Genomic DNA, 12,774 nt, shown 5'->3' with positions numbered 1-12,774 from the left:
TGTACTCCGGGCTTTTAGGGATACAAAATTCAATTTGGGAATCATCGCGTAGCGTTGAGATCGGTCGGTAGAAAGTTGGAGACGCGCTTTCGACGCTAGTTTGCACGGGGTGACCGAGAACAGGTCCAATTCCGATATCAACGCTTCAACTTTGTACATTTTGATCTTTTAGTTGAGGGAAAAAATGTCACGAACGTGTTTCCTAGACTTCCGACGAGCTTTTTCGATGCTAGTCCCCGGTTAATTTTTTTGACTTCGATTTAAGACGGGTTACATTCGACAGCAGGGATTTCGTCGACAACCATGAAAACGATAGTGTTTTGTCCCTCGAGAACGTTGAAGAACGCGCTAGTGTAATTTATTTCAGCCATCCCGCACTCCCAAGACCCCGCCAATTCGACAGGTTTCGGTAACGCGGAGGTATAGGAGGCCATCGTATTGTCGGCGTAAACCCGCATGCTAGCGTTTGAAGGTAATGTCAGATACATCTTTTTTCTTGACCCACGAGTTCGCGTTCGGCGGATATCCTACGAAACTGACAAAGTATTCGACCTGATTTTTGCGTTTCCGAGACTTGAGGATTTTATCGATCTTGTATAGTCGAGGTTTAGCGGTTAATTGCAGTTCTTCCTGATAATAACGTCCCTTTATTGCCTCCCCCGTTAAATCTTCGATCGTGTAAAGGGGAGGGTCTGAATTTACGAGACGGGTGATTTTAAAGACTTCCTTTGACCAAGTGTATTTGCTGATACGGCAAAATTCGCCGACTTTAAGTTTAGGAAGACGCCGGCTTTTCACGGGGATCTCCTTGTAAATTGTTTTAAATTCTTTCAGGATATTATTCGGTTTCACGTCCAGGGGTGCCATTTTTATCGTAGAATGTTTTGTGGTATTGTAGCTACGAATTAAATCAGGGAGGACGTCCAAGTATCGATAGGTGTTATTAGCGGTGAAATATTTATACATTTTAGACTTTAGCGTGCGATTTAGTCGCTCGACCATACACGCTTTGATTGTATCTTTTTCGCTAGTAAAGAATTTAACTTTTTTATTTTTAAGGAAATCCTTTTATTTCCCCCATGAACTCTCCCCCTTTATCGGTTTGGACTTTAAGAGGCGTGAGATCCTCGAATATTTTCTCGGTCGCCGCGATTACGTCCGCGGCTTTCTTACTTTTTATAGGGACGGCCCACGCGCGTCGCGAGAATGTATCGATACTTACTAGTAGGTAATTAAAGCCTGAATTGTGTTCGGAAATGTCTCTCATGTCCAATAAGTCCATTTGAAACTGATCGCCTATATTCGTCACAAAAACCTTGCTCCTTTTAAATTCCCGATAGGCGGTCTTATGTAACGTGTACGATTCTTGCTTCGTTAACAATTTTTCTACCGTTTCCCGGGGAATACCTCTGTCTTTCACGGCCTGATAAAGTTTTTCCAATCCGTCGAAACTCGCGGGGTGTTTTGGATCGTAATAAAAATTTTTCAAGATTGCCTCGGGGTTAATTAAGTCCTTCGCACTCGCCCTAAACTGAATCGGTACGAGATTTAAGAAGGCTATGTCCTGTACGGTTTCTTTTCTATTTTTTGGCTTCGTCGCTATATCCCTAATGTTTTGATATCGATGGAACATCTGCTCGAATAATTTAACTTTATCCCTAATGTCAAGATTGGAATTGAGTAAGTCGGTCATGCTATTATTTAATTCACCCATGGAGGACCCTAACGGATGGGGAAATGAAAATTGAGGGGGGATGAGAACATTTTTATTATTATTATTATTATTATTAATATTATTACCTAATGAGTCGAGGGGGACTAGGGCTAACTTTTGAGCGTACATTTTTTATTTCCTTAAGAACGACCTAAAATCCCACTGAGGGCTGAAATAACGGTGGGGATGAGGATACTTAGAATCCCGTGACCTTTTTGTACTAAAATTGATTTCTTCTTACGCCAGGCTACTTTTTTAGAGGCTATCTGTCTAATGAATTTCTTTTGTTTAGCTAGTTTTCGTTTATGACAAGGGTTTAACTTTAAATTCCCTTTCAAAGTATTATCGCAGCATTCAGCAATAGCACCAATTAACGGTTTTTTAGCGTGATAAAGAATGGCGCGTCGTTGTTTAAAATTCGATCTACCTAGGGCCGAGAGAAAATCTTTGTGTCCGGCAACCAGGGCCGGCATTTTCGAACTGGTTAGGGACTTCTTGCTCTCCGCTGACTTTATACCCCCTACTTTTTTTCTTAGGGAGATAAACCATTTCGGTTTCGTCGGGAAAAATATCCGTTCTTAAACGGAAGTCATCGGGGCACTCCTGCCTATTGTCGATAAGAATATAGCCGTGAGGACGTTTGGTCGCGTCGAGATAGGCCTCGATGGCGAATCGGTAATTAGCGCCTCTAAGTCGAATACTTTGTCAGTTTCGTAGGATATCCGCCGAACGCGAACTCGTGGGTCAAGAAAAAAGATGTATCTGACATTAACTTCAAACGCTAGCATGCGGGTTTACGCCGATAATACGATGGCCTCCTATACCTCCGCTTTACCGAAACCTGTCGAATTGGCGGGGTCTTGGGAGTGTGGGATGGCTGAAATAAATTACACTAGCGCGTTCTTCAACGTTATCGAGGGACAAAACACTATCGTTTTCATGGTTGTCGACGAAATCCCTCTTGTCTGGAAGCAGACTCAGAGCACTATGTTCGTAATTGTCCTAGAACGAATCATTTGTTAAGGAGACCAATCCGCGAGAATGGTCTCCACAATCTGGATAACGAAACGATCAACGATCTTGAACGCGTAATGCGTTATATCGTTGTGAATTTTGACGAACTCACGAGTGAGTCGTGAGTAGGAGATGCAGGTATACGGGTGTATACCGTTGTGTGTATGTGATTTAGGAAGCATTTCCTATCTTTGTATACAGGTCGACGGCTCGGCCGGGACAGATGATGAGTAACCCCTGTAATGCTTTGGCGGTGCACGGGGTATATAAATACAACAATCTGATGTCGAATGGTGTCGCCTTTTGTTGGGCCATGATGAGGGCGTTTGTTTGCCATATGTGAGCCTGTTTCGCAAAGTGCATTTTTGTCCGGCATGACTCTTTGTCTTGTGTGCCGCCGTAGTGCCCAGCGGAACGGCGGGGTACAAATACATAACCTTATGTCGAATGTAACCGGCTCTCTTAAATCCTGACTGCAAAGCCTCCTCGTGGCGAGAGCCGGGCAATGTATGGCTAATTACCTGCGGCTGATTTGCACAGGTACACTGTTCCTATCCAGTGGTTTGATGGGGTCACTGGAGCTCCACACCCGGCGTTCGGTGTCGCGGGGCACTTGGGGGCGGTCCACACCTGGTTTGCTGGGTCACTGGAGTCCTTGGGGTGTCTCGTGATCGGGGCGCTGGGTCACTGGAACCTCGGGGGTGTTCCATACTTGACATTCAATATCCTACTGGGGAGGGTTTTTGTGGTGGAAGAGGAAGTCACTCTAGTCCTCAGCTGTGCGAGGGTGGGAATTAGGGCAGCCCATGGTGTCGCCTTTTGTTGGGCCATGATGAGGGCGTTTGTTTGCCATATGTGAGCCTGTCTTTATGGCTGTCTCACTGGCCGAACGTTTGTTTCGCAAAGTGCATTTTTGTCCGGCATGACGCTTTGTCTTGTGTGCCGCCGTAGTGCCCAGCGGAACGGCGGGGTACAAATACATAACTTTATGTCGAATGTAACCCTTCTCCAATCGAAGTCAAAAAAATTAACCGGGGACTAGCATCGAAAAAAACCCAGAGCCACTCGGCGAGCCGCTTCAAGCCGATCAACCTAGTTTGGGTATAACACTTAAAATTACCACGCCGGGGAAGAAAATCCGAAAGGGAAAAAAACGGAGCAGATTTTCGATGTCACCAAAAACGGGGAAACCCTTACGGGTGAAGCTCAGATCGCCGAATGCGCAGCTCAGCCTAGAATACCCAGAGGGACCTCCCACGTTTATAGGGTACCCATAGGATACTATTCTTCTATCGAACATTTAATTAACGTAATAAACGAAATTATTAAAGATATGAAGACGTCTCTTCAATATAACGAGATCACGCTGCGAGTCTGTATAGCCCCATTTCGCCATAACGCGCTAGTGCAATTTCATTATGGCTTAGCCATGACATTGGGCTTCAATCTTTGGAAAGGGGTAACCGAGGCGTTAGACCGCCCCTTATAGGCTTTCAAATCCCCCCTCAACTTTAAGTTTACACTAATATCGTCGAAGATCAAATGATTGGTGACACTCTCGTTCCTCTCGTTAGGATTGTCCCCGTAGAAGGCTCGTTTGGGGATAACGTCGGGAAAATATACGACGTGCCTCATTACGTGCGAGTCTCCAAACGCTATTTCGACACGATCCAAGTACATATAATGAACCCTCAGGGGAAACCGGCGCCATTTGCCTTCGGGTCTCTGACGGTTAAACTACATCTACGGAAACAAGATGCCTAAGCCGGATGTCCTCGACGCGCGGGGGTCCTGTCCCTATAAAAATTATTATCTTAATCAAGCTCAAACTGGGGGCTCTAATTTCTATGAAGGAGCGGCTTATCAGAAAGGACACGGTCTCGGGAGTCTGTTCTCGGGGCTCTTCCGCTGGGCCTCCTCTCTTTTAGTTAGAGGGGCGAAGTATATAGGAAAACAAGCGTTGGGGGTCGGAAGTAAAATCCTCAATGACGCCGTGGCGGGTGAGAATATAAAATCTTCGGCGAGGAAACGTTTCGGCGAAGCGCTAGAAGGGATAACCAGGCAAAGCGGTTCGGGGCGGAAAAAGCGTAGGAGAACTAAGACGATTAGAAAGAAGAAAACCACTAGCAGGCGGAAAACTAGAAAAAGGACCGTTAAACGTAGAATCGGGGCAGTAGCTCGTCGGAAGTCTAGGAAACACGTTCGTGACATTTTTTCCCTCAACTAAAAGATCAAAATGTACAAAGTTGAAGCGTTGATATCGGAATTGGACCTGTTCTCGGTCACCCCGTGCAAACTAGCGTCGAAAGCGCGTCTCCAACTTTCTACCGACCGATCTCAACGCTACGCGATGATTCCCAAATTGAATTTTGTATCCCTAAAAGCCCGGAGTACACGGATCTCGCGATGAGTCTCCTTCACGTAAAATGTAAAGTAACGCGGGAGAATGGGGCTAATTTAGACCTCGACGTTAAATTATCAACTTGTAATAACCTAATGCATAGTCTCTTCGATCAAATTGAAATTTACTTGAACGATAATTTCATCACGCCCTCGGCAAGTCGATATTCATATCGGGCCTATTTAGAATCGCTTTTGAACTATTCCGGTGAGGTGAAAACTTCTCACCTGACCTCGTGTCTCTACGCCAAAGACGCTGCCGGAAAGTTTGACGATATAATTACCAACTCGGGGAGCAAGATTCGTCAAGCAGCTATTAAGGATTCAAAGGAAATTTCCTTAGTAGGGGCAATATACGCCGACCTTTTCAACATTCCGAAATACCTTCTAAGTGGCGTGGAAATTAAAGTTCGACTTTCTAGGAGTAAAACGGCTTTCGTCGTTATGGGAGACCCCTCGTTAAACGTGGGAAATTTTAAGATCGCTATAACGAACGCTACTTTGGAAATACGAAAATGCAAGATAAGTCCTCAAATCATTCTGGCTCACGAAAACGCTCTCTTAAGCGCCACCGCGAAGTACCCCTTTACCAGAACCGAAGTGAAAAGTCGCGTACTGCTCACCGGCGTTTCAAATACGAGTCTCGACAATGTGTGGCTGGGGCCGCTTCCTCAACGCGTTATCATCGGCCTAGTCTCATATACGGCTTGCGCGGGCGATTTTCACAAAAATCCTTATAACTTTATCTCTCTACGTTGATAACCTCTCCAGCCCAAGTTTTCCCAGAATCAATTTGCCCGTGAATATTACACCTTGTTTACGGGGACGAATATCCATTTTAAAGATGATGGAAATAATATTTCGCACTCAGAATATCCGAGGGGGTACACTCTATATGCCTTTGATATCACGCCTGATCTTACCGCAAGTGACAACTCTCATTGGAACCCCGTAAGACGGGGACAGTTACGTATCGAGTTGGGATTCGAAACCCCGCTCACGGAATCGGTTTCGGTCGTTATTTACAGGGAATTGCATAGTTTAATGCAAATAGACAAGGACCGTAACGTGGTGATTGATTATTAAAAATGAACACTTTAGAAATAAACGAGATCCTCACGCATTTACCCGGGTATCAAGGCACCTTTGCTTCCGATAGACTCCCCGAATATATCCCTTCCTTCCCCGCCTCCCTGGTCGTTAACCTCGATCCTCACCATGGGCCCGGGACTCATTGGGTAGCTATTTACCTAGACGCTTCCAGGAGGGCTGGGTACTTTGACTCGGCGGGTCGTCCCGTGAATCTTCCCACGGTAAAAAAGTTCCTGAAAAAAATTCCTCGAAAATAGCCTACAATAGACGTCGTCTACAAGTCGTGGGAAGCAAAGTTTGCGGACAATACTGCGTGCTCTATCTGGAACATCGCTATAGGGGACGGAGTTTGACCTCCTTCGCTGATAGGTTCACGAGGCACCAATGGAGTAATGACAATCGCGTGGAGACCCTATTTAAGAAGCGGATTTAACCTACCTTGAGTCAGAGGGGGTATCAGCCAACAGGAACATAATGGAAAGACCGCTGGTAGTTGTCGATTTTGAATTCTTACTCGGCGCGAAAAACGAACCGGTCGTTAAAGAAGTTGCCATCGCCGTCGACAGGGAGTTTCCCCTAGTTAAAAGTGTATTCGTTAAACCTCCGTACCACGGTAGCGGTCTTTCTCATCACGTAGCCCGGAAAAATCAATGGGTCTTTAACCACATCAACGGTTACCTGTGGAACCATGGCGATACCCCCTACATCGAGCTAGAACATCTGCTCAAGGCCTTAACCGAGGACTCCGAATTCGTTTACTGCAAGGGAGAGGAGAAATACAACGTCCTCAGGAAACTCATCCCCAAGAGGTGATCGAACTTGGGGGAATCGGTTGTCCAAAGGCCAAGGACATCGCTATCGAGCAGAACTATCGGTGTCGATTTCATCGACGGGGAAGCCCGACGCTTCTCTGCGCTCGGGAGAAGGCCTGCCGCTTTGCCAAGTGGTTGGAGACCCATCACGCGGCGGCTACCTCGCCGTTCTTAAAAAACCATTACGTAATTTTCTCAATTCGCGCGCGTATTTTCATTTCGTATCATTTATCTTATATTCAATGTTATCATTTTTTGTAATATCTTCCTTTGTGTTAATAAATGTTTCGTTCGAATTTATGTTTTCTTATTTCAACATATGCGCCTAAACTTGTAAGGGGGGTGGGGGAAAGAGAAAGTCGAGATTTCTTTTAGCCGTCTAGTACCGGATCATTCCCGAAGTCGGAGATGTAAGAGGTAGACGTATTTTTTCTTTAGCTAAAGATGAATTTTGAGAAAAACAGAATCGCTAGTTTCAAGGGTTTTCCCTGTACGTTTTAAGCGTGAGGGAGCTAACGAAAGCGGGTTTTTTCTACGTCGGTCTCCGGGACAGCGTAATGTGTTTCTCCTGTCAGTGTGTCGTCAAGGACTGGACGGCCGACGACGTCCCGTTACTAAGACACGAAAAAGAGTGTAACTTTTGTCCGTTCATGAGCAATGATTTTTTGGGAAACGTCCCAGCCGTATCGATGGAGCTTGAAGGGACAGGGTCCAAGCCGATGCGATACGAGATTGCACGAACTCGTTCCTTTACTAGATGATTTAATAATAATTATATTACAAATAATATTAATAATAAGGAAGGTTTGCCGATTGATCCTTTAAGGGAAGCTAGGCATTTATCCAAAGCTGGTTTTTATTATAAGAATTTCAAAGATTGTGTAAAATGCTTTTCCTGTTCTGGGGAACTAATGAATTGGGATAAGGAAGATAGTCCGTTCGAGGAACATTGGGGAAATTTTCCTCATTGTAAATTTCTTATTTCAAGGGCAAGAAGTGGAAATGTAAAGCATTTTATAACCGCTGAGGATATCGTAGAAAAAAACCACCAATTGAATTATTCGAGTTACCCCGAATCACTATTAATATACGATTCTTTAAACGAAATAGTCGAAGTCTTAGATAAAGGGCAAGATCTAGACATGCCCGGGCAATAATAGATTTTATATTTCTCCCGAGGAATTCGAGGGGGGCCGCGTGATAAAAGACTTTTTTTAGGGGGTCGTTCACCCCCTCAGCGAGAGATGGAGAGAGGGATTTACCCCCGCCTCGGTTCTAAGGATCATTCGATCGGTCGCGGACGAAGGTGATAGACACCATTTTACTCGGCTTCCGTAAAAAGATGCATTTTGAGAAAAATAGAATCGCTAGTTTCAGAGGGTTTCCCTGTAAGTTTTTAAACGTGAGGGAGCTAGCAAAAGCGGGTTTTTTCTACACCGGGCACACTAATAACGTCATGTGCTTCTCTAGCGAGAGGGTCGTCAAGGGGTGGATGCCTAACGACGTCCCGTTACTGAGACATAAAGAACAGAATCGCTTATGCAAATTCGTAAATGACGAGAATACAGGGAATGTCCCCGTCCTAACACTGCCGAAAGACGATAAAGAGGAGACGGAGGAGGACACGGAGCTAAATCCTATGCGCCATGAGCTCGAGAGAATTCGCTCGTTTAACAAGGGATTCCCGGTTAATATCGTAGATGGTAGAGCCTTAGCTCGGGCTGGGTTTTATTATTTAAATTACAAAGATTCTGTTAAATGCTTCGCGTGTGAGGGTGAACTTATGGCGTGGGGAAAAGGCGACAGTCCTTTCGGTGAGCATAGGAAATATTTCCCCTATTGTAAATTTCTATTAGGGGAAGAATGTGGAAATGTATCTCATTTTATAGCTGACGAGGATAATGTAAAAACTAACCAGCCACCTTATTTTTCGACTGCCGAGAAAGCCATAGTATACTGTTTTTTGAAAGAGGTGGTTGACATTTTAGAGGGAGATTAAAGGAAACGACTGGAGACTAAACATTTTTGCACAATTGGATAATAGGTTTTGGAGGCCGTGGGAATCTTTTTTCCCTAACTTTCTCACGGTTTGAGAAATTCCTTTATCCAGGGGTCTCTCTCTCTTCCCACCTAGTTAGAGATTTCTCCCGGGATTTTAGTTCGATAGGAATCATTCGATCGCTAGTTTACGAAGGTGTCGGACAAAGTTTTTAATCTACTCTAGAAAAAAATGAATACCCTGGCAAAGCGAGTCGCTAGTTTTAAAAAGTTCCGGTGGAATATATGGACACTCTCGAACTGGCTCGGGCGGGCTTCTTCTTCATAGGACATAAGGACATCACTATCTGCTTGTGGTGCGACGGTATGGTGCGTGATTGGGAGCTGGGATCTAACCCCTTACATTGCCTCACCGCCTTGTTTCCCGAGTGCGAGTACGCCAAGCTCGAGTTCGCGAGAGCTACAGGAGACCTACGATGCCCAACTAGGTCCTATGAGGTATGCGGACGAGCAGTTGAAGACTTTCACCAGTTTCCCGCTATAGAAGCCGTGCCACATGGAACTCACCAACGCGGGTTTTTTCTACACCAACTTTACGGACTGCGTGAAGTGTTTTTTCTGTGGTGGTGAGATGGGAGATTGGGGTGCGGAAGACTATTTCCCGATTGCAAATTTGCAAAAACCTATTATTGCGATAACGTCTTTTTAAAATCATTCATACTCAACATCGCGTAAAATTTGACCTCGTTCCCGTAACTTTCTTTTTTCTCGATGTAGAAGATCGAACTAACTATTCCTTATTAAATAATTTCCATTTTAAAAGAAGAATCTCCCTTATCAATAATATTTTACATCCTATTTTAATAAAACATGTACAGAAAAGTGTAATAAAAAATGATTTAATATAATATGCGTCTCGTTATTTTTTTTTTCAATACATTTTAGGTAAAAAAGATAGGTAAGTGATGGTATCCATAAACTGAGGAGCGGGCTGAAGATAAAAATGGTATCTATAAAAAAATTTGATTATGGATAAGTAAATCATGGAGCCTTATCTATATTCCTGTTTATCCATAATCCTCTTATCTATATACAGGCTATCTTCTCTATTGCTAATGTCTTCAATGAATATTTTAATACTATTGGACCTAATTTTGTTAAAGACATTAGCGATAGATCTAATTTAAATGAAAATTGTTTTACTTACCTAAATTCACCCATTCAAAAAAAAATATATTTTTTTTAAACCGACCATACCAAGAGATATTGAAAATATTATATCTAACCTATAAAAATTGAGTTATAGTGGTTTTGATAATATTAACATAAAATGCTAAAAATAATTAATCTACACCACTTTCCCACATTATTAATTTATCATTATTAACGGGCACGCTTCCTACAATCTTTAAAAAGACTGTGATAGGTGGTTATTTTTTTTGCCTGTCCCAGGACAAAAAGTTTAAATTTTTTACCCTAAAACGTTTTATTCGTCTGTTCTCGGGGTAAGATTTACCCTGTCACGAATTTTGTGTAGAGGGAGTAATCTATCTTATATAAAAAAATCGTCTGCTTAAATTTCGTTTCACGAAAACATAACAGGTTTTGAACATCTTCACACGTGGCAAGCTTTTAATAACGAATATCCAATTGTTAAATGCTATTTAATGACTTTAAAAGTTGCTTAATGACTTAGACCTAAGGCGGTGTCTTTTTTTTATTATTATTAAATAAATAAGAAAAATGAGTCCTATATTGATGATCTCACCACCGGTCGCCATCTTAAAAACAAAACAAATATATAACCTTTAACCTCTAACTACTCCCTTCTTACGCCAACTCGTTTTTTTCGTCAAGATAGAATTGTAGTAAAATGACGTCATAAGGCTACACTTTTGAACCTGCTAAAAAAACCCAGAACAGGCAAAAAAAACACCTAATAATAACAATTTATAAAGCTGACGATAGAACAAACATTGAAAATTATAGACCGATCTCACTGTTGAGGAATATCTCCAAGATATTTGAAAAAATGATTAAAAAGCATCTCGTCAATTTTCTTAATTCAACGAATTTCTTTTCTAAAAATCAATATGGTTTCAGGCAAAAACTTAGTACTAATGATGCGGTTCGATACGGTTTCTCATCCCATTTTACTCAAAAAACTAGAACATGCCGGTATTAGGGGCATTGCTCGAAATTGGTTTAAAAGCTAATTATGTGATCGTGAAGTTGTAGTTAAAATTTCCGATAATTGCATTGAACCGTGTTTTTTAATTTCTATTTCTAATATATATTAATGAATTGTGTAATATTGAAATTGACCGGAATCTAATAACTTACGCTGATGATACCACTATTATATTAGAAGATACTACTTGGCGTGAAGTATTCCATAAATTACAATTGGCTTTATTTAAATTCTAAGATATCCTAAATTCACATTTATTTATTCTAAATATAAAAAAAACTGAATATATATGCTTTTCAAGTAGAACGCCTACTGATTTGCTAAATAAAATAACAATCCATAGAAATAGGTGTGTACAATGTAATACTAATTGTTTGGAAGTTGAACATATTTATAATATAAAATATTTGGGTATCATCATCGATGAAAGTATTAAATGGAAAAATCACATGTATTCTATAGTTAAACGATTACGGTGTTCTATGTATAAATTTTGCATACTCCGTGGATTTCTATCTTTTTGTTGGCTTAGACTCGTTTATTTTTCTCCAATACAATCAATCTTAACGTATGGCATTTTGGGTTGGGGTGAAACGTTTGATACAATTTTACAACCTTTAGACATTATGCAAAGAAAAATATAAAAAATTTGCTGAAGAGTAGACCGGTTAGAATCCCGATATATTTTATATAAACGATTAAGGGCCCGTTCCAGAGACGAAAAATTCTCGTTAACTAACGAAAAAGGGGGCGTGTCTTGTTAATTAACGAAACTTTTTCCAGAGACATTTGAACGAGACAAAAAGTTTTGTTTTTCAACCAGAGCTAGACGAGAGCTCCGGAGCTCTCGTTAACGCGTTCGGAGGCGAAAATAGTGAAAAAATGGCGGCGGAGTTTCTTCGAGCTAACATGATAAAACAAGGTGTAAACAATATCGAAACAGTTGTCCCGCTGAAAATAATGTATCGCGAGTGACCCAATACTATGAATTGAATATGAAAAAAGGATTTTTGGCACTACCAATCAAACATTTACCTGAAACCGCGTTTATTGAGCTACAAATGGGAATGGCCAAGGCCCGAATTGAAGACGCCCCATAGATTTTGCTACGCAGGTACAAATTCCTTTACCACTTATCATATACCGTATTTGTTTTGGAAAGACGACGAATTATTATTGACACAGAATTGTTAAGTAGAGTGTTTGTCGAATCATATAAATATCAACAGTTAAATTATTTTTGTATTACCCGTAGTTTTTTATTACATTGGTCTCCTTGTAATAAAAACAATTTAAAATTTCTAACCAACACGTATTTATTTATTGAAGTAGCTTTGGTATTTTTAAATGTAGTGGTCATTAAAAGACCAATTAATTCCTTTCCTGTCTCCTAATGATAAGTAATCATCCAAAAAATACTTCAGAACATCGAAAGGTTTGTTAAAAAAATCAAATCTACCGCCAAACCGAGTATGAGTGAAATGTAGAGTGTAGATGGAGCCGTGTGTACCTGTCATATGAGATAAATAAAAAACAGTGGGTAGTAGAAGGCG

The 12,774-nt window shown here is 41.7% G+C and overlaps 1 protein-coding gene across 1 annotated transcript; it reads right to left on the bottom strand.

The window, feature by feature from the left end:
- Positions 1–459: 459 nt before the first annotated feature.
- Positions 460–867, bottom strand: LOC149968924 (uncharacterized). Its single transcript, XM_090169443.1, has one exon. The coding sequence runs from the start codon at positions 865–867 to the stop codon at positions 460–462; it is 408 nt and encodes a 135-aa protein (XP_090025569.1).
- Between the last annotated feature and the right edge of the window lie 11,907 nt (positions 868–12,774).

The sequence above is a fragment of the Leiobunum rupestre genome, chromosome 1, assembly GCF_980474605.1.
Source record: "Leiobunum rupestre chromosome 1, qqLeiRupe1.1.hap1, whole genome shotgun sequence".
In the NCBI taxonomy this organism is placed as follows: Eukaryota; Metazoa; Arthropoda; class Arachnida; order Opiliones; family Sclerosomatidae; genus Leiobunum; species Leiobunum rupestre.
Note: the sequence above shows the minus strand (reverse complement) of the source record. Positions and strands in the feature narration are given on the sequence as shown.

Bases quoted from the DNA above. Each gene is read 5' to 3' on its own strand.
- LOC149968924 (XM_090169443.1), bottom strand. From the start codon at position 867: ATGGCACCCCTGGACGTGAAACCGAATAATATCCTGAAAGAATTTAAA.